Source organism: Cupressus sempervirens, chromosome 7 (genome assembly GCF_028749045.1).
Source record: "Cupressus sempervirens isolate cs-2001-9-10 chromosome 7, ASM2874904v1, whole genome shotgun sequence".
NCBI classification, from domain to species: Eukaryota; Viridiplantae; Streptophyta; class Pinopsida; order Cupressales; family Cupressaceae; genus Cupressus; species Cupressus sempervirens.
Window position 1 is genome coordinate 215548105 of NC_143124.1, and position 16081 is coordinate 215564185.

Here is a 16081-nt window from a genome sequence, read left to right on the forward strand (position 1 = left end):
TTGTAGTGTGAATTCTAATGAAAAATAAAACATGTTCTCCCAAATATCTATGAGTGTTTGCCCATTACATTACAATTATAATTTCTAATTTTAAAAAATCCAATAACCATCATATACCAATTTTAGATACTTTTACTAATCTCACCCCATTTTAAAATTAGATCGCTTAAGGCACACATCTACACTTACTTGTTCTCCCAAATATCTATGAGTTTTGCCCATTACATGACAATTACAATTTCTATTTTTTTAAAATCCAGTAACCATCGTATATACCAATTTTAAATACTTCCACTAATAGTACCCTATTTCTAAATTGAATTGCTTGGGGTACATATCTTCAAAGCAATTTCCTCATCTTCAAAGCAATTTTCTCTTTCAAGCACTACAATTCCGCCTTCCCGCGCGCTCATTTGCCAAGCTTACGTATTGACTTTTCTTACCCTTTTCCAATAGTACTTCGTCTCATCGTGATTTCCACCCAATTTCACTTCCACTCGCTTGTCTCATTTGATTTCTTCCTCGGCAATTACTGTGACTACCCTGTTTCATTTAATTTCTTCCTCAGCAAGCCAATTCACTGTGACAATTCGCACGTATATATTTGGTTCTTCATTAGATTTCGTTAGTGTATCATGGATAAAATAATTAAGAGCCCTCCAATTTTTTGGCTTCAATTTAACTTGTCGATAATCGCAATAAACATTTGTTACATCCCAATGGAATCATTCCTTGATATACCCATAAGAATTAGAATACAGAGGAGCTCGACAGAAAGAGAGGAGAAGCTCATGCCGATGGCCGCCATGGAATGTTAGTAAAATGTTTGATTTTAAGATTGACGTTATATCTTTATTTCATCTGTTTTTCATGGTATTCATTACAGCGAATTCTAGTCCTTTTTTTCTTCTGTAGTTATAGATTCATCATGCATAAGTATACAATCAATGAGTACATCGGTGTCATACCTTAGAACATTCAATTTGTATGAATATGACCAGTCAGTGATTTCATGGATTGAATACGTATAAATGGTTAGTATCTATATTTTTTAAATAGGAATTGGGTGTAGGAAATAAATGCTTGGGCATTTACTTGTGAACACTAGATGGGAATAAATTTGGGTTGCTTGTAGTTTTCGGAATGGCCCAGTACTACCTTTTCGTGCTGGCTTTCGTCTGGAATTTCTAGTTATTCAACATCTGTGGTTTTTGAATCAATTAATAGTGATTTCAGCATTCATGTTGGGAATTTGAAACGATAACATCAATTTTATAGAAATCTGATTTGTTTGTGAGTTGATAAATTGGAAAACTTTGAATTGGGTTTGTTTTCTGAGTAGTAGTAAGTGGGTATCGTAGATAGTAACACTTGAAAAAACCTAAAATGGGAATGAAAAATCAATGTTGATATTTGTCTATGGCTTGCTTGTAGTGATGGAGTCCGTTTGGGCAACACAATTGATGCGGCTAGGCGGAGATAGGAAATGGAGAGAATTTGGGGATAGTGTTTTTGGGGTTTACATGCGGCATGCACTTGCAATTGTGCTTCACTTGGTCTTTGTAGTTTGCCTTATCCTTCCCTTTTTCTGGAGAATCTGTAGAGTTTGCACACATAGGTCTCAATCTTCTGTTTTGAAACCCACTTACTACAAAAGGTTGCAATGTGGGGTTACGCATAAATTGGTCCTGCTTAGTTGCATTTCTCTATCAGTGCTGTATGCCTTACTTGGAATATGGAACCCTTTATGTTGGTGGTTAAAAGAAAGGCCTAAGGATTTTGGAGCCGAAGGGGAGTATGTTTTTCAGACAATGGCTTGGGCTATTATGTCAAGTTATGCATACTATTCTCTCACAAAAGAAAATAAAGAGAAGCTTCCATATTTACTAAGGATATGGTGGGTTTTGTCATTGAGTCTTTATGCATTCTTCCTATACCTCAATATCCAAGAGTTCAAGCAACAAAACCAAATCAACCTGAGTTATGTGGTTGAAATTCTGGCTCTTTTCCTTTCATCCTTTCTGTGTTATGCCAGTTTTTGTTGCAAAACATGTGAGGGTTCCGTAACTCAAAGCAGTGAAGAACCTCTTTTAAATAATATTAAGGAAAAGACTGAACACATTAAGCCCAAAGTCACTCCTTATGCAACAGCAGGTTTTCTCAGCCGGATGTCATTTGCTTGGGTGAAGCCTTTGCTTGATGCTGGCCATAAGAAACCTTTGGACAAAGATGATGTACCTCAAGTTGCAGACACCCACAAGGCTGATTACATTTACCATAAATTTAAAAACCAGCCGGATGCCAAAGGAAGCGGTGCCTTGTCATTAGCAAAAATGGCAGTTGTCATTGTCCAAAAGGATCTACTTTTTACAGCATTCCTGGCATTGATGACTTCTTGTTCATCATACGTAGGCCCTTATTTTATAGATAGCTTTGTTCAGTGTCTCGCTGACAAGGAAAAGTTTGCTAGTGAAGGCATTGTTCTAGCTTATGCGTTTTTTCTTGCGAAGGTAGTAGAATCTTTGTCACAACGGCATTGGTTTTTTATAACAGTCCACATAGGCATACGTGTCAAGGCAGCATTGACAGCTGCAATATACAAGAAGGGCCTGGTGCTTTCAAGCCAGTCAAGACAAAAGCATACAAGTGGTGAGATAATCAATTACATGAGTGTTGATGCTAACCGTATTGGAGATTTCAGTTGGTCTGTTCATGGCATATGGACAGCACCTTTGCAAGTTCTTCTGGCCTTGGGTATTCTATATCAGAACTTGGGATTGGCCTCTCTTGCAGGAGTGGCAGTCATGGCGATAATTATGATGGCAAATTTTCCACTCGGGAAAATGCTAAATAAGTTTAATGTAAAGATCATGGAAGCAAAAGATGGGAGGATGAAGGCTACATCAGAAATATTGAGAAATATGAAAATCTTAAAATTGCAAGCGTGGGAGACCAGATTTCTGCAGAAACTCGAAGCGTTGAGGCAGGAAGAATGTAATTGGCTAATAAAGTACTTCTATGGGTTTGCTGGGATATCATTTTTCTTCTGGGCTGCACCAGCATTTGTATCTGTTGTAACTTTTGCCACATGTACAACGACAGGAGTTCCTTTGACTACAGGCAAGATTCTCTCTGCGCTTGCAACTTTCAAGATACTCCAGGAACCTATATGCAATCTTCCCAATTTACTCTCTACGATTGCTCAAACTAAAGTGTCATTAGATCGGGTAGCTGAATTCCTGCAGGAGGAGGAGCTGCAACCAGATGCAGTTAAACGAATCTCAAATGATTTAACTGAAGTGGCAATTGAGATTAATGAAGGGGTATTCTCTTGGGATCCTACAGACCCTAGTCCAACCATAAGCGGCTTAGATGTTCAAGTGAAGAGAGGCATGAGGGTTGCAGTGTGTGGAACAGTTGGTTCTGGCAAGTCGAGCTTTCTCTCGTGTATGCTTGGGGAGATACCCAAAATTTCAGGATCTGTGAAGATAAGTGGTACCAAGGCATACGTTAGTCAGTCTCCATGGATACAAAGTGGAATAATTAGAGACAATATTCTTTTTGGGAAGGAATGGGACAAGACCAGATATGAGAGTGTCCTGCAGGCCTGTGCATTTGAAAAAGATCTTGAATTGTTCCCATATGGCGACCAAACAGAAATTGGAGAAAGAGGAATAAATCTTAGTGGTGGGCAAAAGCAAAGGATACAGATTGCACGTGCTTTATATCAAGATGCTGATATTTATCTTTTTGATGATCCTTTTAGTGCTGTTGATGCTCACACTGGGACACACATTTTCCAGGTATTTCATTTTAGTTTTTATAGGATAACATTCTTGAATTTGCAAATTTAAGTAATTATTTAATTACATCAAATTTGTTCAAGAAAAAATAATGTCTGTTAAGTTAACCCAATATGTTGATAAATTCAAAATCTCATACAGGAATGCTTACTTCGTATTCTGGGTTCAAAAACTGTCATCTATGTAACTCACCAAGTCGAATTTTTATATAGAGCTGACCTCATTTTGGTAGGTCTGAATGTCTGTAATTGATTTATACCTTTCAAGATTTCATTTCATAGAAAGAAATGGAAGGATTCAAATGTTGCTGACAATACAAACTTATTTACGTTATTCTAGGTAATGCGAGATGGTGAGATCACCCAGGCTGGAAAATATGATGATATATTACAATCAGGGACAGATTTTGAGGAATTGGTTGGTGCACATCAGAAGGCATTGAAATCCGTCAATGCAATGGAGAATTCTGAGAACCTTTCATCGCAGATACTTGATGAGGGACCATCTACTGGTAATACAACTACACTGAAAGATGTTGATCGTCAAAACCTCCAGAAGCAGGACAGTAGCAAAAAATTAAGAGAGGTTGAAGAAGATCTTGAATCAATAACTAATGACGGGAGAGAAATAGACAAAGATGTTAAAAGTTCACAGCTTGTGCAAGAAGAGGAAAGAGAGAAAGGTAGGGTTAGTCTGTGGATGTACTGGTTTTACATCACTGCCGGATATAAAGGGGCTTTGATACCCATCATCTTATTGGCACACACAATATTTCAGCTACTTGAAATAGGTAGCAGCTACTGGATGGCGTGGGCGACCCCTTTGACCGAGTATCAAAAGCCCCCTGTCAGCAAGTCCCTCCTCCTTCTGGTTTATGTGGTTTTAGCATTATGCAGTGCAATATGCATTCTTGTATGGTCCATCCTTGGTTCTCTCTCTGGATTTAGAAGTGCCCAACAACTTTTTAGTAACATGCACAGTTGTATATTTCGTGCACCAATGTCCTTCTTTGATGCAACTCCAAATGGACGTATACTAAATCGGGTTAGTAGATTTTATTTTTCTAGTTTCTTTTTTTTGTTGCAAAGAGTGACTGTTTGAAGCTACAACACAAATTATAAACTCTCTGTGGTTTTTGGCAGGCATCAACAGATCAGAGTAAAGTGGATCAAATTATTCCTTTTCAGCTAGGAGGTTTAGCTTTCTCAATCATAGAGCTTTTGGGAATAGTGGCAGTCATGTCTCAAGTTGCTTGGCAGGTGTTCATTGTGTTCATACCCATATTTGCAATTTGTATATGGTATCAGGTACGCTCTATCATATTTGAATTTTCAAAATCTTGGAAAAGATTATGGTAGAAACCAAAGAGGAAGTAGTTTGATATTCATGTTTATCCGAAAGCTAATTCTAGCAAAAGAAATTTTTCTAAATATGCTTCCTTCCATTCCATGCAGCAATATTACATAGTGACTTCTAGGGAACTTGCTAGGTTGATTGGAGTTTGCAAGGGTCCTGTCATACAACATTTTGCAGAATCAATCTCCGGGGCAGCCACAATCAGAAGTTTTGACCAGGAATCTCGATTCATGGATACAAATCTACATTTGATTGACGGATTTTCTAGACCCAGTTTCCACAATGCTGCGGCCATGCAGTGGCTTTGCTTTCGGCTGGATATTTTATCAAATACTGTATTTGTGATTTCTCTGGTTCTTGTGCTTGGCTTGCCAGAAAGTATAATTAATCCAAGTAGGTGGAAAAGGCATTGATTTGAGATGCATTATTCTTAATAAGGCTAATTTAAACAAACAAGAAGGATACCCCAGTTGAAAAAAGTTAACCATACAGTATGATTAACAGAAATTGCAGGCTTGGGAATAACATATGGGCTGAATCTGAACCTTACACAAGCCTTGCTGATATGGACCCTCTGCAATGTGGAAAACAACATGATCTCTGTAGAGAGAATGGTGCAGTACTCACGGATACCCAGTGAACCACCATTGGTTATAGAGAATTCAAGACCAAGCTCTTTCTGGCCATCAAAAGGAACAATTAATATAATTGATCTTCAGGTTAGTACTTGTAACAATCTATTTCTCTTCATGAATGCAAACTGGTTATTCCATTCTCTCTCAGCCCTGGACTCACAAAACTTTTTCACAAAATCAGGTTCGCTATGGGCCCCATCTCCCACTTGTTTTAAAAGGAATTTCATGCACTTTTCCTGGAGGGAAGAAGGTGGGAATTGTAGGACGGACAGGCTGTGGGAAATCTACTCTGATTCAAACCCTCTTCCGAATTATAGATCCAGTGGGAGGCAGAATAGTCATTGATGGGATTGATATCTTAACAATAGGCTTGCACGATCTAAGATCCAGAATAAGCATTATCCCACAAGACCCGACAATGTTTGGAGGCACTATCAGGAATAATCTAGATCCCTTGGGAGACTACTCAGATGATGAGATTTGGAAGGTGGGATATGCATATTTACATACATTTTGATTAGTTTTCAATTTTACTTTCTTTCTAGGGTAACAGAGAACCAATGCTGAAACCTATAAGAATATGGGTTTCTGTTAGTAAATACTCACATTGCTCTGATCTGCTCCAGGCTTTGGAGAAATGCCAGCTGGGGGATGTTGTCCGGGAAAAAGAAGAGAAGCTTGATTCTCTCGGTCTGTGATTGTGCTATCACCCATTTTTGAAATAAGAAACACAGTTATTTCAGTATCTTGTTCTACTACTCCCTTTCCTCGTTAGGGCACATTTATTGAATGTTTTGCATTGATCTGCTCTGCAGTAAGTGAGAATGGAGAGAACTGGAGTGTGGGGCAAAGACAGCTTGTGTGCTTGGGAAGGGTTCTACTAAAGCAAAGCCGCATATTGGTACTGGATGAAGCAACTGCGTCGGTGGACACAGCAACAGATGCCCTTATTCAACAAACCATACGGAACCAATTCGGTGACTGCACAGTCATAACCATAGCACACCGAATTCCATCAGTCTGTGATAGTGATTCGGTCCTCGTGATGAGTGATGGTATGAAATATTAACCATTTCTAGGCTATTTTTCTCTGAGATTACAAATCCTCTGCTTTTGTGGAAAGGCGTTCCTTCCCCTATTTGGTTTATGAACTGAATACTTCTTTTTAATCAGGAAATGTTGTTGAAAATGACTCTCCAACCAAGCTTCTGGAGAACAAATCTTCATCATTCGCGAAACTTGTTTCAGAGTACACTCTGAGATCAAGTAGTGTTGAAGAAAAAGATCAAGAGTAGTGTTGAAGAAAAATAGGTCTGCGTATATCAGCTCTCAAATATGATAACTCTGCCGCATGGAACTATTCATATGTTTCATAGTCCTATTAGGTAGCATGGAAACTCACAAAATGAGATCTATGACTAATTACTTAGTTGTTTGAATCATATTAACCAGACAGAATTTATAGATGTTTAATCTTAATATTATATTTTAGATTTATGGTAGTTTTAGGTGAAAATTTTATGTAAAAACTATATGTGTTGTAGTATTTATTTAAGTGGTCATGTTATGTTACCATACCTTATGTACTTTATGACTACATCCTATTAAATATGATTACAGACGATCTAATAAACACTACTAATTTTTCCTTAAAACTATTTATAAGCATATTCTCCAGTAGCTTTGCCTAATGCTTAACAAAATTACAAATTTAATTAGACATAAAGGAGCAAGCTCAACCTTCAATTCTAGAAATCTAAAGTGTATGCCCAATCTCTAACTTTTAATATAGAAAATCATTCATGTGGGGATTCCTATTGGCAATTGCCTCAAATTCCCACATGCATCACAATAAAGCCATTCATGCTAAATTGCAATCCATAATGTATGTCTTTCCGTTCTACCCTAATGCTTGCATCATTTGGTGTTGTCTTTTTATGCCCACTTTCTTCCTAGATTTATAGTAATTAGAAATAAATAATAAGGGTTTGAAACACTTTCATTTGAATTTATTATTAAATAAATAAATTAGTAATCTTGTTTAGCATGAATTTTTCCAATGTTGTATTGTCATTTGTGTAATGCTTGATTGATAGGGATATGAATAATTGTTTCTATAAACTATTTCATAGATCTTTAGGAGGTGTTAAAATTAATAGAAAGGTAAACAATTATTACTAGTATTGATGATAATTTTTAGAGATGCTCAAAACTCATACAAGAATGTCCTACTTCTTAATGCATTTGAATATAAATAATATTTATTTATTATCATAAATTTTCTTTATATAAATTTTCTTTTTTATGTAATTAATGTAAACACTTGATATGAAAATGTTAAACATTCAAATAATAAGCATCAAATATATTGTAACAACATGAAAATACATGAGTATTATGGTATATGTTATAAGAAGTCATCAACAAATTTATTTAGTTTAAAATGAAGTTTATATGAAAATAAAATTTACATAATCATGATAACAGAAGCCATATTAAAATGAAAATCTAATGATAAGTGAAAAATTGTCATCAAAACCAATCTTAAGCTAAACGAACATTTAAATATCTCCCTTAAGGAACAATTTAGAGATACAAACCACAACATACAATTTTGGGAATTGTAGCTGTCATGTCTCAAGTTACTTGGGAGGCATTTGTTTTGTTTATACCCATACTCACAAGTTGATGGTGTTAAGTATGCTCTATCCCTAATAAATTTTCACAGTTATGGAAAATATCCTTGTGGTAGATATTAGAGGAAGTGTTTTGATATTCATATTTATCAAGATGCTAGTTCTAGATAAAGATGACACTTCACTAGAAAAAAATCAATAATATCAAGTAGAACACTCAAATTTCAGATTTTATCAATATCTTTGAAATTTTCAAGGTTGCACGAGGACAGGGTACATAGGATACAGGTATGGGTATGAATATTTTTCAAAATAGGGGTCCTAGTTTCTAATTTAAGATTTATAGAAAAATCTGAAAAAAAAATTGAGTCATAACAATGGTTTATCAAAACAAGAATAGTGATAAAGTTTATAGATGTAATGTAGGGTCTATTTAATTCGTAGGAAATTGAAATTGACATTTGTATATTCTTCACTTGAAAAGCCTCAAAATTAGATTACCAATCTTCCATCTACATACTTGGAATTAAAATTTGTATTCTTAGTTACACTTTTTTTTGAAGACTACAAAACATTTTCAAATTGTTTTAGTTTGCACAGAGCTTTAATCTACCTCTTTGCATTGATCCACCGCACACTCAAAAAAATCATACATCCAACTCATGATATTCCAAAAAAACTTCCTGACAAATGGCACAAGTGAGCACAAATGCATTTTGTCAACGATTGGAGCATGATATTTAAGCTAAAACTGCTGCTATTAATGGGGTTCAAATGTTTCCCTTTTTCTGCAATTGTACATCCAATCGGAGGTTATTAGGCATGTCATGAAAGTTTATTTGTCCTCAATTTTTAATTTTACGATTTTTTCATTGTGAAACATTATTCTAGTAGTTTACAAGCACATATTATAAATTAAACCTTGTGCATGATGTCGACTTTGACGACTAGTAATACACAAGAGAATGGTGATGCAAATCTATTTTATCATCTTCTTTCAAAATTTATGTGTCATTAAACAGAAATATCTTCTTCTTTTTTGTGTTCTGCATAAATTTTCTCCCTTTTATGCAATGGTTACATTCTATTAGTTGCTGCCATTGGGTTTTTCTCAACTTTCAACACCATTAGAACATGGTCTGATGATATAAGTTGTGATGTAGGTGTTGGCGCTATTGACAGGATTCAATTAGCTAATTTACATGTCATTCCTCGCAGAAGGTTAACTCAAATATGTGAAGATGTGAAGCTATAGGAATTTTTAAAAAATTAAAAAATAAATTTAATTCTAATTTCAATTTGACAAATTAAACGCATAAAATGTATCTTCCCACCCATCTTTCAAGTGAATCAATTGGTTCTACTAAAATTCCAAGAATCATCTTGAATTTGAGATTTGTTTGATTTCTACAATTCCACATATCAAATAGACCTACATTTTTTTTAGTTTCAAATTTGCACTATATTTGTAATAATAGTATATGCTATATGTTTAGATGCATAATAGAGAAGGTAGACTTTAAACATGAACAAGAAGACCATAAATCATATAACAATAACACATTACAAATGATAAATTTCCGATTTGAACAATGATAAAGTTTATTGTTAATCATTTTCGTATCAAATTTTAAACTCATTACATATTGAAGTAAGCTTGACAAACAACAATTTGATATGCAAACAAAAAATTGAAAGAAAGATTAGAAATTTGAATCAATGTCCTTAGCTGTGATGCTATACTTGGGTAAGTATACCTGATACTTGAATACACATTCTAAAGTTGTGGATATGCTTACCCATGCAACCTTGGAAATTTTTGTTCCGGAACTTTCAAGGTTGATTGGAGTTTGCAAGGCTCTTGTCATACAACATTTTGTAGAGTCAATCTCTGGGGTAGCCACAACCAGAAGTTTTGACCAAGAATCTCAATTCATGGATACAAATGTACATCTGATTGATGGATTTTCCAGACCCTATTTCCAGAATGTTGTAGCCATGCAGTGGCTTTGCTTTTGGCTAGATTTTTTTATATCAAATATTGTATTTGTGTTTTCAATGGTTCTTGTGCTTGGCTTTCTAGAAGATATAACTAATCCAAATAGGTGTAAAAGACATTGATTTGAGATGCATTATTCTTAACAATTCTAGTTTAAACAAGCAAGATTGACACCCCAGTCGACAAAAGTTAACTACACACCGTAATTAATAGACATTATAGGCATGGGAATAAAATATGGGCTCAACCTAAACCTTTCACAAGCCTGAATGATGTGGACCTTTTGTAATGTGCAAAACAATGATCTTTATAGAGAGAATGGTGCAGTCCTCATGAATATCTAGCAAACTACTATTAGTTATAGAGAATTCAAGACCAAGCTCTTGTTGGCTATCAAAAGGAATGATTGACATCATTCAAACTCAGATTAGTGCTTACTTGTAACTATAAGAATTTGGTATAGCTCTAATACCATGTAAGAATTTTTCTTAGGGAAAATTCACCCAAGATCAAAGAAATTGAACACAAGCACAACTATAGACCAAAAAAGTATGATCAATATATTAGAGTATGTTCTCATACATTGCTCTATTCAGATGTGATTAAGTGTACACACTAGGAGTGCCTATATATAAAGGCCTCTCAAGAAGCACCTAAAATGTCTCTAGAAAGAACTAGGAGATAATATAAGCATGACAACTAAGCACACATCTTATCCATCATTATAGATGAGAGGATAAGAATGACAAGGTGTATCTCAAGTGGAGATGTTGTAGACACCATGTGCTTAATTAGTGCGCTAACTCCTGTGTTGTAGACACCATGTGCATAAAAGAGGTGCAAACTCCTATGTTGTCAACATGACAACTCACAAGAGTGCACATACTCCTAGGTGACCAAATAAATAAATATTAAAATAATGCATTAACCTAAGTAAACTTAAGTAAGTGTAAATGATAAATACTTATTTACAGCAACACCCCCCCTTAAGTGGGGTGTACTTAAGCTCACGAAAACTAGGATGAAATGCAGAATGGGTCCTGGCTACTAGGCCAGTTTAGGTACCCATGTACATAATGAAAATGAAATCTCTTATAAAGTAGAGAAAGAGGGAAAACCTCATGGGAAAAACCCTCACCCAAAAAGAGAGATGAAAATAGGATGCATGGATGGGTGGAGTAATCAAAACCCCCCATTACAACATACATCGAGTATATACAAGAGAGAAATGAGAGAAGGAAAAAAACCCCATAAGAGGAAAAAGTCCCCCCATAAAGGAGAAGAAGAAGGAGACAAGGTAGTCCCCCCACCCCCCCTAAAAGTAAGGTGCCGATTAGTGAGAGATGCTCCAATGGAGAAGCTAATCCATGACCATTGTATAATGTTCCTCCCCTTTGGAAGAAACAAATGCAAGGGTATTGGTGAGATGCTTCCCTATGTGTAGAAAGAATCTCAATGATGAAAGGTGTTTCTGAAACTTGTTCAAGTATCCCTGTGTCAATACTGATGGTGGCTCCTTCCAAAACTACTAAGAAGAAGTGCAGATCTAGCAAGAATTGTTGTAGAACCTATTTCAAAGAACCAATAGTATCCTCAAATGACAAAGAGACCTCCTGCAAATGTTGTACATAAGTATCTACAATCATGCCAACCTATAAAGATTGATCATGTAGAGAATGGACATGAGGATTAGAGTGGGCCCTTGCAACAACTGTAGAAGGATCACCCTTAGCAAAGAGAAGTGGTATATCATCAAAGAAGTCTCCCAAATCTGTTGTGTGTGACTCTATGAACAAAGCTAAAATTTCAGTCAAGAAGTCATCACTTGGAAGACAAAGTGTACTCTATTGCACGCTGAAGTACATGAATCTATCACTACGGTAAAAGATGAAGAATTTACCTCAAAGAGAAGATGAATATCATCTAGGATTTCTCCCACATCTTCAAATTGAGACTTCATGAATAGGCCTACCATGGTGGGAAGGAAGTCGTCGGATGAAGGTAAAGTAGGAAGACATAAAGGGTCTTGCTGCACTAAATCTAAAGCATCTATGGCTGGAACAGGATCAGTAGGAGCAACAAGAGCATTTAGAGGAGTGATCTCATCTGGAGAGGATGCAGCTAAAACTGGAGGTAGAAGATCTTTGGGGAATGGAGGAATGTGTGGGTCTCCATACAACTCCCAAAGATAGATCCAAAGATCATATGGATACCATAACTTGGCAATGACCTTTTAAAATTCAAAAGAAGAGACACTATAATAAATGATATCCAAAACTCTGTTAACAAATGGTTGTTCTTTAGTGTCAGAGATGAATTTTTGGAACATAAATAAGGAAATACTTCCATATTCTCTCTTCTTAGATGATCAAGGAGTGTATCACTCCATTTGTGATAGTTTCTTTTTGTCAATCTGGGTCTAATTCCATGCCGACATGTGAAACAAAACTCCATGAGATCAATAAATGTATGCACCCCCCAAAATGCAAGAGACAATCAAAGAACACCCCCCCCCTCCCCAATGGATGATTTATGCACTTGGTAGCCACTTGCCAATTTAGGGCCTATTTTTGAAAGCAGTATTTTTGTCCACAAAACCTACAATATGATTATAGATCTAGAAAGTAAACAAAAAAAATGCACTTTAAAAAAAAAATAGAACTTGATTATGTGTCCAGATGAGCTTATACTAAGCATTTTAAGTGGCAAAAATTGAGATTTGTGAGTTGCAAAAAAATTTAGGAACAGAAATCTCAAACCACCTGAACCAATGTGTAGATCACAAAATGCTACCCCAAAACACAAAAAATTGCTGGTGAAAAGGAGTTTGTATGAGGGAGATATCACTGTTTGAAAATCATTACTACTATTATTTTTTTCTGAATCACCACCGTCATGCCTCCAAAAATCAAATGGCTTTAGATTTTACCTTAGATGTCTAATTTGGATGAAACAAAATCTGATCTAGGAGATTTTGGACCATTTGAATATGATGCAAATATCTGATTAGCACCAGCAAGAACCAATCTTCACCTACCAAAAATTCTCTCCTATGGCCCGATGGCCAAAAAATTTCTAGAAAGTAATGTAGATACAAAAAAAATAGTAGAGATGTAGATGAAAAAAAAAGGTAGATTTGAAAATTAAATGTACAGATTTGAAATGATAATACCAATTTTGCAAATTGGTCCTTTGGGTGCTGGTTTGCAAAAAAAATTGCCTCACAATCGACTTTGGCCTAAGGTAGGCAACTTTATAGCTGATTTTCACCGAATCAGCATTTCAGACACAATGGCTAGGTTAGATTTGGCTCTAGACGCTCCCAATTTCTGTGGTACTCCAAATTTAGGCCAAGGTGTTGAAGCAAAAATGGTCTCAAATGGCTATGAGAAGAGAAAATCTCTAAGAGCTCTGATACCATGTAAGAATTTGGTATAGCTCTGATACCGTGTAAGAATTTGTCTTAGGCAAAATTCACCCAAGATCAAAGAACTCAAACACAAGCACAATTGTAGACCAAAAAAGTATGATCAATATATCAAAGTATGTACTCATACATTGCTCTTTTTAGATGTGATTGAGTGTACACATTAGGAGTGCCTGTATATAGAGGCCTCTCGAGGAGCACCTAGAATGTCTCTAGAAAGAACTATGAGATAAGATAAGCATGACAACTAAGCGCACATCTTATCCATCATTCTAGATGAGATGATAAGAATGACAAGGTGTATCTCAAGTGGAGATGTTGTAGACACCATGTGCATAAAAGAGGTGCAAACTTCTATGTTGTCAACATGACAACTCACAAGAGTGCACACACTCCTAGCTGACTAAATAAATAAATATTAAAATAATTCATTAACCTAAGTAAACTTAAGTAAGTGTAAATAGTAAATACTTATTTACACCAATAGTAACAATCTATTTCTCTTGATGTATGCATACTAGAAATTCTATTCTCCTTTTCTCAAAACAAAGTTCACTTTGGGCCCCATCTCCTACTTGTTTTCAAAGGAATTTCATGCACTTTTCCTAAAGGGAAGAAGATGGGAATTGTAAGATGAATAGGTCATGGGAAATCTACTCTGATTCAAACCATCTTCTGTCTTATATATATTGTTGGAGTCATGATAGTTATTGATGGAATTGATATCTTAACAATAGGCTTGCACAATCTAACTAAGATAGAGGGGGTTGGGAATTAGTAAGAGAATTATAGAGGATAGAAATTATTAAGAGATAGTAAGAGAGAAATATTAGGAGAGAGAGAGAGAGAGAGAGAGAGAGAGAGAGAGAGAGAGAGAGAGAGAGAGAGAGAGAGAGAGAGAGAGAGAGCTAGTTGGAGTTAGTCAAAGAGGGGGTAGGGCTTAGTTAGAGAGACAAAGGTTAAGGATTTCAAGTTATATATATATAGAAGTTGGGGGTTAGTGAGACAATGAGATTAGTTAGGAGTTAGTAAGAGAGAGATTATGAGTTAGTAAGAGAGATTTTAGGAGTTCATGTGTGTGTGTGTTAGAGGGGGGGGGGGGTGTGTTACCTATTTGCTCCATGTTTAGAAAACAAAGACTACCTATTTTAGACAATGTTTGATTCAAATGTATGGAAAACAAAATCTTGATGTCCTATAAATCACTTTAGTTCCTTTATATTACAGATCTCTTCAATATCTAACCAAAACATGGTCCATGATGATCTAGAGGAGGCCAACAAAAGAATAAATGAGAAAATACCAAAATCTATTTTTCCAGTATTTTCTATGTTTTAATATTTGACATTTTTGAAGTCCTTTGGAGCATTTCTAGGCCTTAAAAGTTTCCAAGAGTTGTGTCTCTTGAAATAAGGAGATAGATAATTTTATTACCTTTCCAATGGTGTAAGTAGCGTACATTTTTGAGCTATGTATTGAAAGTTATGACTTCTAGAAGTAGACATAAAATTTGGAATAGTTTTAAAATAGTTTTCATAGCTTTAATATTTTATTATGTAATAAACCTCGTGTGAAATGTTCATTTCTTTGCAAAGGGATGTTGGTGGCCCTTCATATTCATCAAACATTGTATAAACTTGATTTTTGAATGAAATGAACTACTTTTGGCTTGCATAATCTATTGTACTAAAATTGTGCTATTCACATTAGAATTAACAATACCATAGGTTTCACATCAGGTGTTGTAATCCAGAATCATAATCTGGACCAATATCTTTCCAATACATTTGGAACTGAGTTAATCAGACTTTGAATGTGAAAGTTGTGGCTTCCAAAGTAGAACTTATTTTTATTCTTCAAAACTTGATCAGATTTTGGAGAAGTAATTTTTTTACTTCTTCAAAACCCCATTGGGTTTCAAAATAAGATGCAAGTGCATGTTTTCCAATAAAAACCCAAAACCTAGAAATTAATTTAGGGTATGGGTTTGTGGAAGGAGATTAGGACTAGGCAAAATGATGCAAATGATTATAGAGGCCCTTAAATTCAAAAATATTAATGCTTTTGATTTTTCTAAACATAAGGAAAATACAATGGGAAAGCTTTAAAGATGAGGGGATTGGTGATTGTGGCAATTAATGAAATCCCCATGTTGAATTAGCATTAGGTAAAGAAGTTTCTAGTGTTTAACCAAGACTTTTATTTCATAAGTTATGATGATTCCT

General features: G+C 35.4%; 1 protein-coding gene across 2 annotated transcripts; it reads left to right on the plus strand.

The window, feature by feature from the left end:
• The first annotated feature begins 389 nt into the window (after nt 1–389).
• LOC149546258 (putative ABC transporter C family member 15) lies at nt 390–7371 on the plus strand. 2 transcript variants are annotated; one of them, XM_089791108.1, is made up of 11 exons: nt 390–813; nt 1435–3803; nt 3945–4031; nt 4143–4847; nt 4946–5110; nt 5258–5552; nt 5664–5878; nt 5976–6281; nt 6421–6484; nt 6610–6849; nt 6968–7371. In XM_089791108.1, the coding sequence occupies exons 1-11, from the start codon at nt 636–638 to the stop codon at nt 7087–7089; spliced, it is 4746 nt and encodes a 1581-aa protein (XP_089647234.1). In that variant the 5' UTR covers nt 390–635; the 3' UTR covers nt 7090–7371. The 2 variants fall into 2 exon arrangements, with proteins under 2 accessions (XP_089647234.1, XP_089647236.1); XM_089791110.1 differs by lacking the exon at nt 3945–4031 and having other exon boundaries at nt 391–813.
• The last annotated feature ends 8710 nt before the right edge of the window (nt 7372–16081 follow it).

What these genes read in the sequence shown, in the direction of transcription:
- LOC149546258 (XM_089791108.1), top strand. Translation starts at nt 636, where the DNA reads ATGGATAAAATAATTAAGAGCCCTCCAATTTTTTGGCTTCAATTTAAC. An exon ending in CAATTTGTATATGGTATCAG is followed by an intron (nt 5,111 to 5,257) that starts GTACGCTCTATC and finishes CATTCCATGCAG; the next exon opens with CAATATTACATAGTGACTTC. An exon ending in AGAGAAGCTTGATTCTCTCG is followed by an intron (nt 6,485 to 6,609) that starts GTCTGTGATTGT and finishes TCTGCTCTGCAG; the next exon opens with TAAGTGAGAATGGAGAGAAC.